The following is a 21114-nucleotide window of genomic DNA, read 5'->3' as shown; positions in this document are numbered from 1 at the left end:
AAGGAAGGAAGCTGATAGAAGATCCAGATAGAAGATCAAAGTAAAGACAGGCAGTTGCCCTATTTAAGCATCAAGATCTTCATTGATGTCAATATAATGCAGGTACTGATATACTTTTGTGCACCTGGTTTTAAACAAACTGTCCAGAAATAGAGAGGGACATCAGAGAGGTTAGAAACTAGCTTCTTTCTCCTGCATCCTAGTCTGCTGCCCAAAATAACATCTCTGTCTTGCTTTCAGACATCTACTCTCATCCTTTCCAGAACTAGGAATTCTAGGTTTTAAATGACACAATGTCATTTGGAAACTTTTCTGTTCACTTTCAAACACTTCACTGATGCCTTGAGACAAAGTAAGCAAAGAGCTTGTGTCATTGCCCTCTTCTAGACAGACAGTGACACACAATATGGAAAGAAGTTGCGTAGATTTTGGCTGATGCACTAAACAAGGCAGTAATTCCAAGCAATTGAAAAAAAATCTCAAGGGCATTGATTCTGCAAATACTCCCTTTGGACTGAGAAGGGGAAAAGTCAAAATAGAATGAGTGATATTTTTGATGTGGAACCTTTATTTCCATCCTGTTTATGCAACCCACTATCAGCTTTCCTGATTCTTGACATTGCAGGTGACTAAGAGCAACGGGAAGAGCAGACTAATGAATCACAGCTAAAAAGCTTGGTTTCAGTGATGTTCATAGAACTCACTGTAATGTCAATCTACTGCTATGGTCATGTATTTACACTACTGCACAGAGTTAGCAGAGCTAAGGCTTAGCTTTGGACATAGACTAGTTTATTTTCACCGTGAGCAGAGATATACTACTCCACACAACACGTCAGAAGGTAGATACAGCCTTTGAAAACTACTACATATCTTCTCCCCATCCCAAGGCACCAGAACTGCAACAATGAAAACTGCATTCCAACACAGCTTCGCAACAGCATCTTACACACAGACTTATGACTTAACCTCCAGAGATGACCCTGTCAAAACCAAGAGAATTTGCCTTTGCTTGGGATGGCAAGAAACCTTACAAAGCCCTGTTGCTCTCGGCTGATTGACACAGTTTGTAAAATAAGGGATCCCAGTCATTCTGCCAGGTACAAATACATTCTGACACCAGCTCAATGTTTGCTTTTCTCTCCAGACTTCACAGAGCAGGAATTAAGAGTGGGATCTGCCTCATCTCTGCCTTGACATCAGGGCAACTTAGTCTTATGCTCTATTTCTTAGCAGCCACAGTGCAGTGGTTGTCTGGACCACTCCATCACACCCTCTCTTCCTCCAGCCTTGATCACTACAGCAGAACTGCTAAAAGCAATGCATGTCTACATGTAGAAGTGCCCTGTGCTACACAGCATGCCACTGGTGGATGATCTTACAGCCTATTGCTGACATTGTTGTGAAATCTGCTTGGGAAAACAGACTCCTCAACATGATCCTCATTACTACATTTCACAAGGCTTCTATAACAAACACGCCAAAGGGATCAAAACCTGCCCAAGGCCAGAACAGGGCTAGTCTCTTCCACTCAAGAAGCATATGCTCTTCTCTGTGCTATATTTGTTCTGCAGGTGCTGAAAGAGAGTCATTCTCCAGGACTGGAACAGCCATCAGGACCTTTTCATCAGCAGGTCACTCACTTGCAATTGATTTTAAAGCAGGACAATAGCCTGCAAGTTTGTAGACAGAGAAACAGAAGGCTAAAACATTGTTCCGAGTCTCTCTGTCTTGTAGACACCCTAGACCTGAATAACTCGATGTTATGGTCTGTGGGAATCCATTGAAATGGTTAGTAAAGCTAAACTCAGTACATCATATTCAGCAAGTAATGTTCAGTTTCTCAAAGCAAAGCCCACTGAACAGCTAGGGACAGAGAACTGATTTCCATTCTATGCCTTTATAAATATAACTAGCAATTCTTTTTGCTGGGCTTTGCTTTTGATGGAGTACATGGTCACTTAAGAGACTGAAGGACTGAACAGCCTCCTGATCTCTCCACAGGGATCCTACTGACCCCAGGTGACATTATTCAAGGCAGCTGAGTATCATGCTGCAGCAGTAATCTCACCCCTCCTCCCACAGCTTTTTCTTGTCTCTATATCAAACATCCATAAATCCTTAATCCTTAGACATCAGGATTTCCAGAGTCTGTTTTATCCCCTTCTGACAACATTTCTGTGCATAGGATGGACATATGAACAGACACAGCATCACCTGTCCAGTGCATCTCTCACAGACAAAGCAGGGAAGTCAGACGACCCACAAAGTAGTTCATAGCCTGAGCCTGCTGTGTTTACCTCTTCCCTCAGCCCACTGAAAATTACTTTTATGCCGAATCATTATTTATATGATTGCAGCAGAGAGATCCCAGACAACAGTCATGTGGTACTCCAGGTTTTGAGGAAACTGAAAGAGGCAGGTATACATTCCCAAAGTAAACAAAAAACAGTAACCCATCAAGTTTTTCCTTTCTTACTCTCCAGTTTTCCCCATGCATGTCCAGAATGGGATCTGTGGAGGAAGGCAAAACAAAATAATTTTGAATACACAAGGTTATTTATTAGAAAGCAGACAACACCATAAGCCTGACTCCTCTGTTAGCCTCTTGAGAGCAGAATGTTGATAGCCCTGTTTAGAGTCAGATAAATACCACACCCAAGGACCAGCAACAAAAAGGTCTTGTAATTTATGAATACAGTTCTTAACAGGTACTGACATGTGTCTCCAGATCATTGGTCAAAGACTTCTAGCATCCTTCAGACAGTCTACTTGAAGTGTTTCTGAATCACCATAATAGTTATGGATAGGCCATTTTCAAACCACAGGTTGGCAGCAAGATGGAGGCAGAAGAAAGAAAAATGGATTTTTAGAGATGACTATAGCTGAATCAAAAAATAGAAAAAATAGGAAAAAATAGAAAAAACTTCCTTGACCTGGAAGGGGGGGGGGGGGGGGGGGAATCAAAATAATAATTAAAACAGAGCTTGGACTCTTCGAACTGAGAAACCTTGGACAATCCACTGAAGAAAATACTGTTGATTTCAGCATCCAGAAGAAGCAAAGATATTGTGACAACTGTGCAGTCCCACAGGTAGACAGGTGCACTCAGGTTTGGGTGACCAGGACTGAGCTTATGCCAAACAGTTGTAAAAATGTAACAAAGGTTTCTACAATGGATGAGACAGTCACAAGGAGGCTCGACAGAAACGGAAAATTAACTAGAAAATGTGCCACCATCTCTGGCTTCTCAGAGACTTGTTCATCCCTCCAGGGTAACAACCCTGCCAGTACAATAGCTTGCTTTTGATGTTTGTCACTATGAAGGCATCATTAATATCAACCAGTCTTGAGCAAAACAGAATTACCCCCCCCTTCATATAGCTACTTTATTAGTTTGCTCTAAAAATAGCTTTGTTTCTGGTTTCTAAATATCCCTTTTATACCAAAAGAATTTTGTGGTGTAAGAAGAAGATGAAGTAATAGAAACAAGAACTTAGTTCTCATCAAATCCCCTGCCTGGGCAAGACAAGCCACATGGGATTCGCTGTCAAACCCACACTCAGCAGGAGACATCCAGATGATGAGAAAGAGGGTACAAAAGGCATTTGGTGACTAGGAATCACACATTCAAGTGATTATAGCTCACACACTGACATTCCAGTAAAAGAAACTGTAGCAGAAGAAACTATCAGGAGACTGAGAAAATCTGAGGAAACAAGGGAAGGTGCCTCATGAGCTCAAATGGCAAATCAGATCACATGGCTACAAAATGTCAATAGCTGTGGCCAACAGCACACAAGGTCACATTTGCCCTCTTTCATCTTCCTCTAGAACAGTGCTTAAAGGTAGTTACTCTCCAATATTGATGAATTTGTTACACCATCACAGCACAGAGCTTGCAATAGAAGTCCCAGACCTTGGAAACGTGATTACCCGGGGTTGCTACAGGAAGTTTTTAATCTTTGGCTAAAAGAAAAGCTTGGAAAAAATTCTTAAAAGCAAACCAAAAGACACAGGTCTGGGTTTGTTTTAAAGCCATGATATTTTGCCTAGTATCAGTGAGCATTAATCCCTTCATATCTTCCACTAACTTCATCCCAGGAGGCTCTGTAGCGTTCCTGGTCTGTGTACTGCAGCCACAAGCCTGCAGGAAGTGGTGTTCAGCCTCTTGGGCAGGAGCAACGTACCATTTTCCTGGGGGTCAGATACCACAGCTGAGAAAACCCTGCTTTAGGCTGACACGAGCCGATATTGAGGTAACAGCTACATGTTCATAGAGTACTTCAGAAAAACTTGCTGATAATAGGCATGTTTTAATTTACTACACAGGAACCCAAAAGTCAATGGGAAGGTTTTAGGAAGCTGACAAGCCGCAGGAGCTTGACAACTGTCTTGCTTCATTGCACCTTGCAGAAGAGATTGGACAACCCCAGGTCACTTCAGATCAGTCCTATCCTCTGATAAAAAGTCTGTATAGCCATGCAACTAAAGATCATCTCAAAACATACACCAGCCAAGTGACTGGAACATGGTTATCTTGGCAACCTTGACTCAGGCTTTTCCTAGCTTCTGTGTGATTATACTTGTGGTCTTAACATTTTTTTTTAAATGAAGAGGCAGTTACACATAGCTTTTCAATTTTAAAAAAAGAAAAAAGCTTAATTGATCAAACAGTACTATGTGAAACAATGCCAATCCCCTACATTCGTCACCAAAGTTGAATCTTTACACATACCATGCAGCTCTTCATTACTTGAACTAATTGAATTTGCCAGGACAATTAAAATGTGAATAAGGATGCGATACTAGAGGGGAAAAAAAAAAAAAAATAAACAAGCCAGTTCATATACTCTTGGTTCTCCTCTTAAACTGCTACAAATTCAATTCCTGGCAGAGACCACTTTCACTGCAGAAGAATTAGGCCTTACAGTTTTGCTTCCCAAGGTTTTCTACCAAGGGGGAGAAAAAGAAAAGCAATTACTATAGCCATCTGTCTAACACAGCTTCTCCTCCCTCCCAGATCTCAGGGAGGCTAGTTGCAATTGTGCTATATAATCTCTAAGGGGAAAGCCATTCAGTTATGCTTCATAATTCCTCACTCAGAAATGAAACATGCTTGGGCTTCCCCACACACACTTGCCTATTTTATTTCTCACCACAGCTGTATGTATTCCTGCAGCAGGTCTGGAGCACAGCCCACAGACTGCCACCTTCAGAGCTATGCCAACGGCAGCTGATTAAAAGCAACAATGAATATAACCTTGTACCTTCCTCTTCTCTGAGCAGAGAGAAACTAGTTTACATGCTAATGGCAACCAATGGTTTCCAACAGTGTTGGAAAGATGACCCGCTGGAGTGAAAATTGGACTGCACCGAGCAGATTGACACACAGCAGTGCCTGTTGCTCCATGAAAGCCAACCAAAGGCAACCAGCCATAACAGGACACTGAGGTTTCTTTGTTTTTTAGTGACTGAATGCTACAACTGCCTGGCCTTCTGTCGACTAAAGGAGGGGGTTGCTTCAATCCCCCATCTGAATTCACTAAATCTTGGAATAATGGGTTATAAATTTCCAGAGCAAAGTTCATCTCTCCTTAATGACAGCCTAATATGTGACTCACAGGGAAGAAAGACAGATGGAAATGAAATAAAATCTTTGTTAAAATCATAGAGTATGCCCGCCTACTTCCACTCTGTGCAAGCTCAGTCAAAAATGACCCTTACTGCATTCAAATCAAAATTGTGGATTTGGGGAAAAATAAGATTGCTGATGTGATGGAATAGAGCCAGATAGGTTTAAGCATAAGGCCAGAAATTTCATTTTAAGAGAATGAAAGGGAACCTAATGTTATGTGTTCTTATTCTTCTTAAAAAGTACCAAAAAGGCAACACACAAATCTAGAGCTCAAAAACTGCAAAGTACCTACAGTTTAAATGTTCTCTCACGTCCTGTATCTGCTTGCCACAAACAATAAGTTAGCTAAGAGTCTAGCAGAGCTAAGTTAGATTTCAAGAATTAAACACACTAAGGAGACAAATTTGCATGTCTTCAGTGATAAGGTTTAAGTAGGCTAAAAGACTGCAAAATAATCTGTCCCACCAGAATTCCCAATGCAAACCCTTAAGCAAAATATTTCCCTTCCTGAAGGCCATAAAGAACTTCAAAGTTGCTACATCAGAGAAAGATTCTCTTGGTTTGGGTTTCTTTTTTTAAAATTATATTTATTTCTCTTTCTCACCATTTGTGCCCTTTATTTACTTTTTGGAAAGGTTTGTTTATTCTTTCAGCCCAGAGAAGCAGCAAGATCAGTTACTGACACAAGCTGGCTGGGCTACAGATTGTTTGCTTTAAAGAACTGAAAATCCAGCTATAAACAGAAAGGAAATCCCATCCTTTCTCTTATTCTTCTGCACATTCCCACCACCTCTTTTTTTTTTTCCTAACCCATATTAAGTCAACTGAAAACTAAGCCAGGAAAAAAGTTACTGTAAAAAAAGTGAAGCAATCTTTTTCTTAGTGGATTCGTTCTTATCTGTGTTAGTTCTCTGCAAAGGAGCTTGAAGGGTGCAAGTGCTAGTAAGGCATGGGATGGGAAATGGCAAGGCCAGGATTACCTCTTCCAGCAGAGAATCACACTTAGATCAGCTTAAAGCAAAAGCCAAAATGCACCATAGGTAGGTGACTCGCGTCATCTTTTCTCTCAGATCATTTGCTAACCAAGCACAACTGTAAAACCTACAAGTGTATTTGATAAATGCAATTTCTGTTCTCATTAAAACTAAGTTTCATAGCAAAGTTCGCTAACTAATTTCCAAAGACAGAAGAGTCCTCTAAAATATTTAAGTAACTCTGGTTCATGTTTGGAAATATCCCCTAAAGTTTTTTGGGGTTTTTTTGGTTTGTTTTTTTTAGCTGTAACAGCAAACCCAACTTTGTGTACACTAATGTAGTAGAAAGCTGGACAAGCACAGTTAGGAGCAAGACTCCAACTGTCTTGAGGGATGCACTGCTGATATGCTCTGATCCCTTGAGAAGGGGACCGATCTAGGCCATGGTGTGGATGAAACTGCCTTGCAAGCTTTCCCAAACAACGTTCATGAAAGAGGAAAAGGTTAGAAATGCACACCTTTCTCTGAAGAGCTCAAAAACCTGTGACCCTCAGTGTCTACCTGGGCAGAAGCTGAACTAGTGCCCGATGTGATCTTCTATTGCACAGTAGATCTGTTCTGAAGTTTTCTCCTTTCATTATGCTAAGTCGCGATCAGTATTTCCAAAGCATTCTGTGCAGCCTAGTGAAGGACATACAGCTTTAGCTGAGCTTTGCTATGCAGGCACATTAAACATTTCTTCTGATTCTAAGTCTTTCAGCATGGATGACTTGGATGACTGTATTTTTCAGTTCATCTTGTTGACTAAATCTGATGTTAGCTTTTACCATAAAATTACAGGAGTGAAGAGGTCACAGATTGAAAAGACCTGTTTAGTGGTTGTGTTTTCCCATGCTCCAGGAGTGGTTACAGACTTAGTTAAACAAGTTGTTTTTACAGGCAGGCATAGTACACATTAGGAGTCTACTGTGGATGACTTGGAAGGAGGTGAAAGGAGAGCTGTTTATATCCAAGAACTGAAATCATGTCCTTCCAACTGGAAATCTCCTCACTTTCAGTTTCTTGAGTAGGTATGTTGGGCCACTGCAGTAACTGGAAAATCTTACCACCCTAAAGATGCAAACCCATTAACATACACCCGTGCTTGAAGTTTACGGAATGAAAGATTCAAGAGAGGCTCAAAGCAGTCACTAGTGGCAATCTCCGAAGGAGACAGTTGAATGCTGTCCAAGTAAGAAGGTAAGGCCAGCCAGGCATCAAGGCAGCAGGGACACTGGGGAGAATTATAATTCCCAGTTATTTGCAGGTCAACATTGCCACTACATAAAAGGGAAATTTCTAGCTTGCCCTCAAGACCACGCCAACCATTAGCAAACTGCAAGGACTTTTCAAGGACTTGCTTGCAGTGAATTTCAAGTCACAAAGAGTCCGGCATGCTCCTTCTTTACATTGAAAGTGCAAGTGAACTATACACTGTATGAGGAAAGGCTGAGAGAATTGGGTGTGTCCAGCCTTGAGAAAAGAAGGCTTAGGGGAGACCTTATCATCATGTTCCCGTGTTTAAAGTGTGGTTACAAAGAAAATGGAGATTTCTTTTTTACAAGGAGTCCCATGGAAAAGATGAGGGGTGATGGGTACAAGTTACTCCTGGGGACATTCTGATTGGACACAAGAGGAAAATTTTTCACAACAAGAGCAATCAGCCACTGGAATAGTCTCCCCAGGGAAGCGGTAGATTCCCCAACATTGGACACTTAAGATTCAGACAGGGTGCTGGGCCACCTTGTCTAGACCGTGGTTTTGCCAAGAAAGGTTGGACCAGATGATCCTTATGGTTCCTTCTAACCTGGTATTCTATGAACCACAGTTATTTTTGGATCCAAACCTGAACTTCCCCCCAGGTTTTAGATCTAGGCTTTCAGGTGGTTGCTAATTCAGCAGACCCCTCAGGCATGGGCATAAGGCAAAGTTAAGCCCATGTGCAGCTGCACTGAAACTAAAGGAAATGTACATATGCTTGGAGTCCTGTTTTGTTAAACATTTAAATATGTATTAATCTAAAATGGTAGCAGATGACCAGGAAGTTCAGATACAGAATCAAAATCAGAGCCTGGGGAACCCCAAGACTCAGAAGTAGTGAAGTTGATAGTTCTCAATCAGGCCTATCTATAGTTTAAAAATCAATTATTCATTCTGTGTCAAATTGGTGAGCAGGCTGTCACCCACCCAGGCAGGATAGGTTCCTGCTACTATTATATGCAGTGCTGCTACTGCTAACGTGCACCCTCTAGGGTTTATTTCAGCTTTCTAAACCAACTTCATAAGATTTTGGTACAGACTTCCTTGGGTGAAGAAACAAATTTTGCCACTTCTTCCATTTAACCATTTCTTGAAAAACAGTCTTTGGATGTTCTTGTTTGACTTGGGCTTTTTTTGTTTGTTTTTAAAGAGAATGTCTTAAAATTGATTGGCAAATCAAAAAATCAAAATCTTTCTCCTACATAACTAAACTGGAAAGAAAGTTAAAACAAGCCAATATTTTGATTTACTGTTGTTATGTTTTACAAAAATACATTGGTGTGTACAAATTTATAGTCATGCTTCAAGGATTTTGCCAACTACATATTGTCAGAATACACCATACATTTATGCACAGATCTAAAAATCATTGATTAATAATCACCATAAAACTAAATTGTACAAACTATTATAAAATTGTTATAGTATATACTCTCACTGTTCAGTTTAGGTGACTCCATATCCCATCCTGTTTTGAAGACACTTATAATTTTCTGCAAAATCCTAAGAGATAAATAAGGAATGATTAACAGATCTTCACTATACATTATGAACTATCCATATCAGCAAAGACCTAAAGAAACACACCATTCCACATCATTTGATCAGAAAAAATTTTTTTTTTTTTTTTTTGAGACGGACATTGCTTGATTTCACAGAGCATGCACTGGAATATTATAGGGGGATGTTATATCCTGCTCTCCACAAAAGAGGAGCTCCCCTAATAAAAGGCATTAAAGGCCAAGATCTAATCTCAGCATCAGCCTCAAGAAATTAATCCAGATTTATAGCAGCATGGCACAGCCCCTTGCCTAGTCCCTCACTAGTAAAAACTTCTTGATGGTTTCCAATTTTTGCCAGAGAAAAGTTAATTCGTTTTCTTCCTAAAACTTGTTACAACAACTGTTACAACATAAATTCCTGCTCAAAGTAGAGAACACAACAAAAGGTTTCATATTTTCACACTGTCATGTTAAAATCCATCACGAATAACAAAAAGTACATGTGGCAAACTGCAAAGCTAAAATACATTCACTACGACACTTGGACACTAAGCTAATCAAGAGATACAGCAGACTGTATGGCAGACTTCATTCCTTCCTTCCCAGAGCTTGCCAGCAGACAGTTTCACAGCTGAAACAGTATCTTAGAAAAATTCCAGCCACTGGCTCTGCTCTGAACTACTGCATCCACCAAAATAATTTCAGAGTCTATTTACATAATTTTTGAGGGACCACTTGGCTCAGGAGCTGAAGGGCTATTTTCTTGCTCACTCCTGAACAGAGGCCAGTTAGCTCAAAAATATTTCCCTGGTTGCTGCCATTGGAGACGAACATTGAGCCATAGCAGCCATCACTGCTGCCAGCAGCACTCTGATATGTATCTCGGTAACAGGACAAATACTGCCCGCAGCCGACCTCTCTGCCCGAGGAGACCCAGCCACCCCTCCAGCAGCCTTCTTCACGCTGTCACCACCATCTCAGTTCAGATGCCCATTAGAAAAAGCAACAGAAACACACTGCAAAGAGTGATGCCTCTGCTTTAGACCCCCACACACTCACAAGGATGTGCCTTCCCTTGTGTTGCAGGCTGGCTTCTCTGCAGTCCCGCTGTGGTAATGAGTTCACACGAGGCAGAGGGGAGGGATGGAGAGAGGCAGCCTTCTGTGGAAGCAGTCCTGGATCTAACCAACCATACACCAAAGAGCTGACAGTCTCCTGGAGGAGCCTGCACAAATTGCTTAGTAACTGCTTCAACCAAACCACAGCAGAGACCTCTGACACACTCCACACCCAGGCTTTAACCCTCCCCAAGGTACAGCTGGCTTCTTCCCTCCCAGGCAGCTCTCTACACAGACCCTTAGACATTTAGGAAGCATTCACAGCTTAGCACAAATAAAGGTACGTCCCAACAAGAGACAAAAGAGATTCACTTGCTCAGACTAAAGCATGGAAAGGGCTCTCATTAAAATAACTTTAAATAGTAGAGTATTCAGGGCCAAGGGAAACCAACAGTGCTGCTGCAAATAGCTGTCTTGGAGTACTATCCCAAAGGCACACCCACACACCAAAGCATAGTGCTGTTACTTAAAGACAAAGGAGAAGACTGCAGGAGACCTCTGAAGTTGGTTGGAAACATGATGACAGTTCTTGAACCGGGGAGTAACCAGTTGTACATACCTAGTGCAACAAATACTTCATGACCCAAGTTTGCACTGTGCATGACGAACATACATACATGCTTTCATGTTGGTGTGCCAATGGTAACATGGCATCTGTAGCTGTCTGAAGCAATACTGGGTCATCACTTTAGCATTAGGTTTATTGGTAAAGTTGTCCCTTTACTACCACAAACCCCAGCAGCTCAGCAACGTTAGATAGAAGTCACTCTTTAGCTAGGGTACAGCAGCTGTCCCCTAGGATGCATGATGTAGTAGTAATGTCTTGTTTCTTCTGCATGTCCTGCCATCAGTCAGGCTCAAAAAAGACAAGTGTCGTTCATTTTATAGATAGGGAAATTGAGGCATGGGGAGAGGAATCCAGGTCACAAACAAATCCGTTTCCCCAACCTATAAAATGAGGAGCAGACTGAAGTTGTCTATACAGACCAGCTAGTGGAGCAGACCTGTCTTAAGGATAACACATCCAGTGTTTCCATCCTTCCCCCATCAGCCAACCAACACAAATTATCACAATGTTTATAGTATAGCATGAGAAAACTAACAAGATTTTATACGTAGTTAAATGCCAAATCAAAGCAGATCATCACTTTGATGCTAACTGAGCTTAAGACACCTGTAGTGTTACAGACAGACACTACTAGGTGGACAAAGGTAGACTAGCAAAGTGGCAAGATGCGTAGTATGGTTTTACATTGAACTTTCTTTCCCCAGCCTCTCCTAAACTTCACGCTAAACAAATGAATTTACTGCAGTGAGTGTGTAATGCTGCCTATACAGATATAAATATTCACATGTAATCAATTTACAGTCAGAATCTGTCTCTCATTCCAGACACGTTTTGCTCTCGGGAGGGGAGGCTGTGGGTGGGAGATTCGGCTCCAGCTCTGCTTGCGCACAGTGAACAGACACGAGCGCAGTAACACACCGAGACCCAGCTCATCTCCGGTGGGAGCCCCCCAACAGGCAGCAGAATCAGTGCAGAGTTCCCCAGGCAAGGTCTGGTGTAGTGCAGTGCCCTCTCCGGGGCAGCGCTCCTAAGCCTCCCGCAGAGACTCGTCCTCTCTAGGAGCAAAGGTGGGAGAAGCTCCAAAGCGTTATGGACAAGTGTCACATAGATGTAAGTGGCAGATAAACGTGCCAGATGATTGCACTTTAAAAATCATTTTAACCCTGTGTGTAGAGATGCTGCAGAAGTAGCTGATCCAGCTGTGGAGTTAGAAGACTAAATGCTACTCTGCAAGTGAATGTAAATGACTAACATGCTGGATTCCTGAGATAAGGAGAAGAATGAACTCCCCATAGAAAAGGCACCAGAAATTCCTCTTAGTCCACTGCATGCCCAAAGGAAAGCTCATGAGGCAGCACTTTCAGTTTCATAAACCAGATTTACAAGTGTCCAACATTTTTTTATTTGCATAACTGTATCCTGGGTTGCATCAGGAGAACTGTGGTCAGCAGGTCAAGGGAGGTGATTCTCCCCCTCTGCTCTCATGAGACCCCACCGGCAGTACTAGAGTACCTGACCCCCAACATAAGAAGGACACAGACCTGCTCGAGCAGGTCTAGAGGAGGCCACAAAGATGATTAGGGGGCTGGAGCACCTCCCCTGTGAGGACAGGCTGAGAGAGCTGGGGGTGTTCAGCCTGGAGAAGAGAAGGCTTCAGGGAGACCTTCTAGTGGCCTTCCAGTACTTAAAGGGGGCTACAGAAAAGCTGGGGAGGGTGCTCTTTATCAGGGGGTGTAGGGATAGGACAAGGGGTAACTGTTTTAAACTAAAAGAGGGAAGATTTAGATTAGACATAAGGAAGAAATTCCTTACTGTGAGGGTGGTGAGACACTGGCACAGGTTGCCCAGAGATGCTGCCCCCTCCCTGGAAAGGTTCAAGGCCAGGTTAGGCAGGGCTTTGAGCAACCTGGTCTAGTGGAAGGTGACCCTGCCGACAGCAGGGGGTTGCAACTGGGTGATCTTTAAGGTCCCTTCCAACCCAAACCATTCTATGATATGATAATTAGTAAAGGTAATTTCCATGTGTATCTGTAAAATGTCTTTGCCAAGCTTAAAAGGTTTAGTTGTGCCTCTCAGCACAACAATATTTTGTACTACCCAAATATTTTCCCACCAGCATACAGCATATGGAATACAGTAATACTGATGTTTCAGGTTTTGTTACTGGTAAGCATTGCAGTACATATGGAAGTTTACTTTAAGGAAAAAAAGTCATTCAAGGACTTGATTCTCAGTTGCTACCCCAGTTTCATTGAAATAACTTGTACCATCTGAGCATCTGACCCCCCATGTTCATGTGTTCACACCTGTGGGTATGGGTCTCCAAAAGCATGACAAGGAACGGCTCACACCCAAGTGCCTCTAACTCAGAGATTATTTTCCCAGATTCTTTCACTGAAGGACCATGGGAGACCACTAGGTTCATTGTGTTTGACTTGTTGAACACACAAGAAGTTCACAGAAATTGGATTAAACCAGTATTTTAGAAAGCTGATTAATCTTATGTTAAAGACTCCAGGCAACTGCAAATCCACTCCTTCCCCTAGAGCTGGCCTAACACAGAGAAATTGGCTTGTGTTTCAAAGCTCCCACTTTAATTTCCAGCCCATTGATTCTTATTGTGGTTTTGACTTAAAAATTTTATCGTTGCCCCCAATTTCATCCTTTCTCTGGGAGATCTCCCTTCTTGAGTCTAGTGGTAAAGTCATGGGAAAATGGAACAGAGTATCCCATTCCTTTACTTCTTCCCATCTCACCTCAGCTTTTCCCAATACTAGCAGAGGATGACCTTACTAATTAACAGTATCCCAATTTCATAACCAGATCTTCAGCCATGTGTAGACCCTTGCTTCTTAGAGGCCCCCACAGCAGCACACTGTATCAAGGTGGTGACTCAAGAGTTTAGACAAATAGCCTGACCTCAGCAGTCTCCAACTTAATGACTCACAGGAACAGGTTCTGAATATGAATGTAGTTCTGTCTCTGTGCAGAACAAAGTTGCTGAGACATCCTGGCTTAGAAAAAGGTGAAAAAAGAAATGTTTGGTCAATAATTCTTCTTGTCTGTTGCAAAACCCTGGAGGACGTTTTGGTTTTTTTTTTTGCCCTTGAGAAATGGAATGAACTAACAGGATCAGAAATACAGTCAACAAGACACCTGGCATAGTCTCAATATTTGTATACAGGAAGCTGGGCTGCTACAATCAAGCTGTATTTATCATTCTTTGATACTTAAGCACCTGTAATTCTACTAGATAACATACAGGTGGTGAAGAAGGAGAGTCCATGACTTAGAAACTTCACTGGACAGGCTAATCCACAGCAAGATTCAGATAATAAAGAATCAGCACAATTTGTGCACAAGATCAACATATTAGCAGAGTAGAATTGGGTCTTTAAGTGGGGCTGGAAGCAGCAGAAGTGGCTCAAATTGGAGAATAAGCTCTGTGGTGATAACCAGGGTGAGAGCTCTGCACAGATGCTCTCCAACCTCCCAGTACATCCAGCACTATTTTCCCCTGAAATCTTCTCCCTAGACAGTTTACAGTACAATTTAGGCAATATGAAAAAAGCAAACTGAGCTATTATCTTATGGTAATAAGTCCCACAAGTTAACAAAACATTACCAATTACAGCAATCTGTCTATCCATGTTTGATGCTTTTCCATTTCACAAAGATGTTTCTTGTTCTGGTATCGTGGGAGGAAGGAAAAAACATAAATACCCAGAAGGACTCTGCTATAACTTGCCTTATGAGAATTTGTTCTCTTGATCTTCTCAGCACTACTTATCACTCAAAACTCTTTTTAAATGGAAATCAAGCTATGCCTTCGCTATTTACATCACCATTCTCTGGACTTTTCTGATTAGGTAAACAGGGTTCAGTATTGCTCAACAGCAGCAGAGCAGACTGCATATCAGTGGGAACAGGTGAAAAGTGACACAAACATCTAAGATAAGGATCTTTTCTTAGAATAACCTCTATGGAAAATAGAATATTTTATTTTAGCTATTTTCTTTGCAGCGAGAACCAGATGAAAAAAGTTATCCCAGGTTCCCTAGGTAGCATTTTACATTAAAGAGGAGAATAGATACTGAATGCAAATAAAACAAGAAAAATTCTGAGCAACGCACAAGGAGACACTGTGACTGAGTTTCAAGGGGGTTAGAAATACTTTTCACTTACACTGCAGATTTCAGTCCACACATGAAATAGTCACTTTCCCCAGTAATGAGCACCTTTGTGGAAGGGTCAGCCATGTGGGAAAGGAAAGCATTTCTCATTTATTTCGCTTTTGAAGCTGGAGAAGCTACAAAAAGTCCAAGAAATTTCAGCCTGAACTCATTCAGATGGGATTTCCGTCTAGAGATAGCACTATAAAAGCAGTTTTCTGCTTTTAACTGCTTTTAAATCCTTAACTGCTCTAAAAACATTTCCAATACTTCAGTCTCTTTTTCTCCCTGAACAGATAGATCTGAAGAACTGCTTTTCATTTCCAGCAGTAAGAGAGATGCAGCAGTAGGACCAAAAACAAGCGTCCATGATTGCTGGACAGACAGAACTGCAGCATTCTTCTGTCCTACAGAAGGACAAAATCAGAAATACTGTGTTAGCACAAGAGAGCAGTCCCCATCCTACAGGCAAGGAGGATCTTGCCTGGTTTTGCAGCAACAGCAAAATCCTGAATAGCCTCAGTAATGAACTGCATACTTCTTGGGGTCTGCAGATTCATTACCCTGTTTTATGCAGCCACCAGCCTTCAGCACAGATGAAAAACACACATCAATTCACTTAAAAATATATAATCTGCATGCAGCCTCAAGCTCCACAGCATGCAGAAACATAGTCTAACCAACCAGTTATGTCCCAGTAGATGTGTGGTCCCATTGGAGGACTCAAGCATCACAAGGCAGGCTAATTAAGATCATCTGGGGACTGAGGGGGCCATTTTGGCAGGAGGTGTCCTCAAGCATAAAAGATGTTAACCAGCAGCTGAGTGACATGAATAGTCATGTCAGTGCTGAAAAGGCACACAAGCCACTGTCCAAGAATGATGTATTTCATGACAAGAGACTATGCTTTGCTTTCAGCTTTAGTATCTCTTTTGTGAGGAACTGAGAGCACTACAGGGAGGATCAACTCTGGACTGGAGTCCCTGCCACATTTCTTGCCTGGCTTTCTGGGGGCTCCTTCCCCTTGGTTGTCATTTATAGCACCTTGAAGCCGCAGCTCCCAGAGAGTCTCAAGGTCACATACTAGTACTCAAAATAGCATGATTTGTACATCAGACCCCAGAGGGGACTTCAGCACCCATAGGGCAGCTTATACAACAAGGTCCCTCCTCTGCCTGTGCAGAGAGCCAGGGCTGTGGAGCTCTGAGCAGTCATCATGTGGCCATAGGGAAACCGCCCTTCAACTGCCTCCTCACAGCGGCACTTTCTTTTTGTAAGCATTCACTGTTTTCATCTCTTTACATGAACAGAAGACTACAACCACACTTTTAACCACTCATCAAAACAAATCACATTGATTCAAAGGAAGCCTTGAACTTGCATGATCCAGGAACTGGATTAGCTTGGCACAGCGCTGCTGGCTCTGGGGTACTCCTGATCAAAGGTAGGTCATGTGCAGGCCACTGCAGGCCTGACTGCAACCAAGTGGGCTCTATTTCTCCTGTAGTTACCTGTGTGCCTTCCACCTCTTCTCATTATGATATTTAGTACAAGACAGAAAATTGTCACAGATGATTCACAGGACTCCACAGATGTGGTCTGTATGTGAAAAATGCTTCATACTTTGGAGTGCCTGAAGGACTGATTAAGCACTAGGCAATTAGTCCTCAACAACACTCCAGCTGGATCTTTATATTGCAGAAGGGTAACCCTAAGTGAGAGTCAAGTCAGAACACACCACAGAGATCCATGATGCTGCACTGGCACTATGTTCACACAGAGCCAGCCTGAGAAAAAGGCACACATCCACCCCTAGAGTTCGTCAACGAGTCTTTGCTAGTAGCAAAGGACTAACAAGACAGTGCAGGCAGAGCCCAAGTTCTCTGGTACAGATCATCTTTCTTCCCCTGTGTTTATGCAGCACCTACTGCAAAGGGAAACTGGTCTAATCTTCAGAGGATAGTCATAGCTACATCATCAGGATCCACTATTTATGGAGGCAGGTAATTCCCACTGCTTCTACTTTACAGATATGAAAACTAAGGCCAAAACAAGACAAGAGATGAGTCCCGGGTCAGTCAATTCAGAGCAGGAGAGAAGAACCCAGGCAGTGCTGTCATGAATTCCTGTGCCACCTTGTCAGCTCCTTAGCCCCCTGCTAACATGGTCACCGCATGCAGAGTTGTCACTGGTGTATTCTCACAGCTCACACAGCTCTAATACACACACCTGAAGGCACCTTGTCCCTAGCAATAACCTAACTTCTGCCCCTCCTGTGGCCTCTTTGGTCAGATTTAAAACAAAAGCAGCAAAGATGGTTTCTGCCTCACAAAATGGCAACAGGCTCTGACTAGTTGACACACTATCTGTTGTCTAGCAGAAGATGATTTTGCAAGGGATTTCCGCCCATAATAGCATGCCAGGTCATCTCTCAACATGAGAGGCAGGGAAGGTGTTTCCCTGGGAACAGTAACCATGGCAAAGCTCTTACCACTGTCTTCCCCTCTCTACCTACAGGAAGAAAAAGAATAGCAGATGCCTGAGCTCTGCCTCCAGCAGGCCCACGGGCCCCTGGAGCCGTAAGCAACCTGGAAGCACCTGATCAAAGATTCAGGAAGGAATTTAAATTAATTCTGTTCTGTCTTTTACTGAGATACCAGACATTTCTGCCATGCTACACTGAACTCAGAGTGCCTCATTACAAAGAGTGCAACTGGAAACATCAGTGTTACCAAAAGGTCAGCCAAATACAACAACGCATAGGTAGGCACTGAGCCCAAAAATCAGCACGGATAGATGCCCAACAGAAGCAGAGGTACAATGGACTGACTTTGCAGTTTTCAAACCCTGGCATTGTGCATTAGAGCCCTACTAAAGAAAGCATCTGCAAACCCCAATTTGTAAGCAGTAGCTGCCAGCAGATGACCTGCTTCTGGTCCACCTTTTTTTCTGCAGAATATTCTCGATTTACCAGATTGAATGCAACTGTCTCTGCTGAAGAGCTAATTAAATCATAAAAACCAATTCAACTTGAAAGTACAATCATATTGCATATTTTTGGGGATCTTTTTGTCACGTACTAGAAAGTGTTATAAATTTCTGGATCTGAGGTTTGCTAAGTATTTATTCAAGTTAACAGAGCAAATGAAACTAAAGGGCTCCTTGATTAATCTTTCTCTCAAATGACACATAGAGAAAAAGTGTTCTATGATTCAGCAATCTTGACTAAACAGTCAACAGCCTAGATTTCAACTACCATCACTCCACTTCAGAGTTAACATGCAACTAGCACAAATTGCCAGGACACCAGCATCTTGTACTAGCAACCCACTCAGAGGGGATTACTGCCCTGTAGCCAGGCTGACTCGCACAGAGCACAAAAAGCTTGATAGTCCAAGTTTGTTATGAGTACAGTGAAACCAGTATCTTTACAGAGAGAAAGATATTGACCTTCTACATAGTAATTTAGGAGCACAAGGTGACAGGGTCAACTAGGTCATGATACCTACCTGCCCCATCTCCTTACACTCATTTCAAAAAAGTACCTTACATGCGCAGCAAATACCTGTCCCAGACACCTACAGAATCATCAGTGTCTGATACCCGACTGAAATAAACATTTATTCAGAATGAGTCTGGCATTCATATTAACCTCCTCTAAGTCAAATCACTGCAAATATCCCAGAAATACACAGCCAAGTCAAACGATGCACTCATACCTGAGTTAATAGCCAAATCCAGCCATTCGTCTTTACTACTCCTCAGAGAAAGGATTAGAAAAATAATCTCTTTTTGCAAATCTCCTAGGAATGTGATGCAGCTACCACTAAGAGAAGATGATATTTCTTTTAAAGATGCTGCACATACCTTTCTTTGCCATGCACTCCAGTCTAATGCATCCTCCTATAAAATCATGATAAGATTTCATTTCTCCTTCTGTTATCCGGACAGCAGTGAAAGGTGGATTCCTGGGCACCTGTTGTCCACATTTCTGACACCGAGAAGCCATTGCCACAGCTCAGGAGAGTCTTGTCAGGAATCTGCTCTCTCAGTTTGCTGGAATCCAGCCTGATTCTTCAGCCGTCAGTCCAGGCTGGTGACTTTATCCCACTTAGTTCATTCAAGGTCACCCTCGCCAGCAGGATGTTCGCCATTGCAATTGGCTAAGACTTTTATAGGCTTACTGACTGTGTTTGTTTCTCTCTCCTCGCTTTCAATATCAGTTTACTTTATTCTCTCATTCAGAATGAAAGCTGTGAACCTCAGCACAGCCCATGCCCTGAATGGTTTCCTTATCATTAATTTAAAGCTATCTTATAAGCGACAATGAAGAGAGAAGATCCCAGAAGCACGTTGCAAGATCACAGAATGTCTCTTAAAGAGCATGCCAGATATGTTCACAAAGAATTTTTCTTTAAGAAAAGGGTTTTCTTCATGATTTTTGGTCTCTTTCAGGCTTATAATTTTGTGATTCTTCATCACTGAGAATGGATTTTTTTAATTCTGCATTTCAGCCTGGACGGTGCAAGGAGACTGCTCTGCAGAGCTGCTCAACCAATTACTCATATGTCTGGCAGTGGTACTGGGAAGCTGCAACTGTACAGAAAAGCCCTCTGCTGCTGTGCACAGTCCCTGCTCATAAGATCTGATAATCGAAATGAACAGAGTAGCAAATAGAGGACAAAAGGGAAATATTGCTGGCAGACATGCTCTGCTAGCTGTGCAACCCCCAACCCAAATTTTTTTAAAATAGAAGTTGGATCCATCAGTCTGACACCAAAATGAGAGATCTGAAACATACATTTAGAAATCCCTCTTTGAAGGTGCTGGACCTTTTAACAACTATTATATGAATCACTGATCAGAGAGCCTTGTGAAGAAACTAGTACTTGGGGAACTGAGTGCAGAGAGCACTCAATTCTGATGCAGTGAAATAAAAAGGAGACTCCCTTAGGGTCAGGGGGGCACTGCACAGGAGATGCATGAAGAAGCACAAGGCCAGCACTAGTGACAGTGCAAAGAATACAACAAGAACCTAATGAATCAGGGCTGAGCTGCAACCCAGAGATCAACTGCAGGGACCTGAGCACAGAACAAGTTTCCTCCAAGGATCTTATATACAGGCCAGGAGAGCCTTTGCCTTCCTTCACCTCAAGCACTAGTACCTGTTAACACTGCACATCGTTGCATCCTGTGTTCAGCTCATAGCCCCCTCAGATCACAGCTAATCCCTTGACATGGAGTGGAAAAGGAGAAGCCTAATTAATACAAATCAGAGAATGAACTAGAGGAGACAAAGATGCTCAGGAGAAAAAAAAACCTCACATGATGCCATTACTAAAATGGTGGATAACTAGATGGACAGTCATGAATGCCTGTAAGCTGAAGCTTATAGAAGTCAACTCTGCCCTACTTCTTCCCCATTCCTCAAACTTCTGCAGCTTCTCCCCTGCCAGATCCATGGCTCCCCAGCCACACAATGAGCTGTTAAAGCTTCCTAACCCAGCACACACAAACTGACCATGCAGTAAACCAGCTACCAGACCTGGGAGGCAGTGAGTCTCGGGATCTCTCCTTTTGATGAAAGGAAGTTATAAAGGGGATCTCCACTCTTAAAGTAAAAGACTCGTGCTCCCTTCCCCCCCAAATTTGCTGCATGGCATGAAGGTGGCCACTGTCCTGTTCTTTGCCTTTGCCAAAACCCTGCCTGCAAAGTGAGGACAATGATGTACTGAACTGTTGGGTGACCTGATTAATCAGAATTTGCAGAATATTTATTAGAGTGTCCATAGAGAAATCCCCAGGGGACTGCAGTATTTTGCAGATAAGGAAAGCAATAGCAC

At 42.4% G+C, this 21114-nt stretch overlaps 1 protein-coding gene across 2 annotated transcripts in view; it reads right to left on the bottom strand.

The window, feature by feature from the left end:
• The window catches only part of MCF2L2 (MCF.2 cell line derived transforming sequence-like 2), a 163797-nt gene extending 144229 nt beyond the window's left edge, over positions 1–19568 (bottom strand). The window contains exon 1 of one of the 2 annotated variants that reach the window (XM_074834159.1): positions 19139–19568. In XM_074834159.1, coding sequence (XP_074690260.1) covers positions 19139–19280 — 142 coding nt within the window. In that variant the 5' untranslated portion in view covers positions 19281–19568. The remainder of the gene's footprint in view (positions 1–19138) is intronic. The other variant, XM_074834160.1, reaches the window with a different exon arrangement.
• Positions 19569–21114: the final 1546 nt, after the last annotated feature.

This window comes from Strix aluco, chromosome 9 (genome assembly GCF_031877795.1).
Source record: "Strix aluco isolate bStrAlu1 chromosome 9, bStrAlu1.hap1, whole genome shotgun sequence".
Taxonomy (NCBI): Eukaryota; Metazoa; Chordata; class Aves; order Strigiformes; family Strigidae; genus Strix; species Strix aluco.
This window is presented reverse-complemented; position numbering and strand designations above follow the sequence as displayed.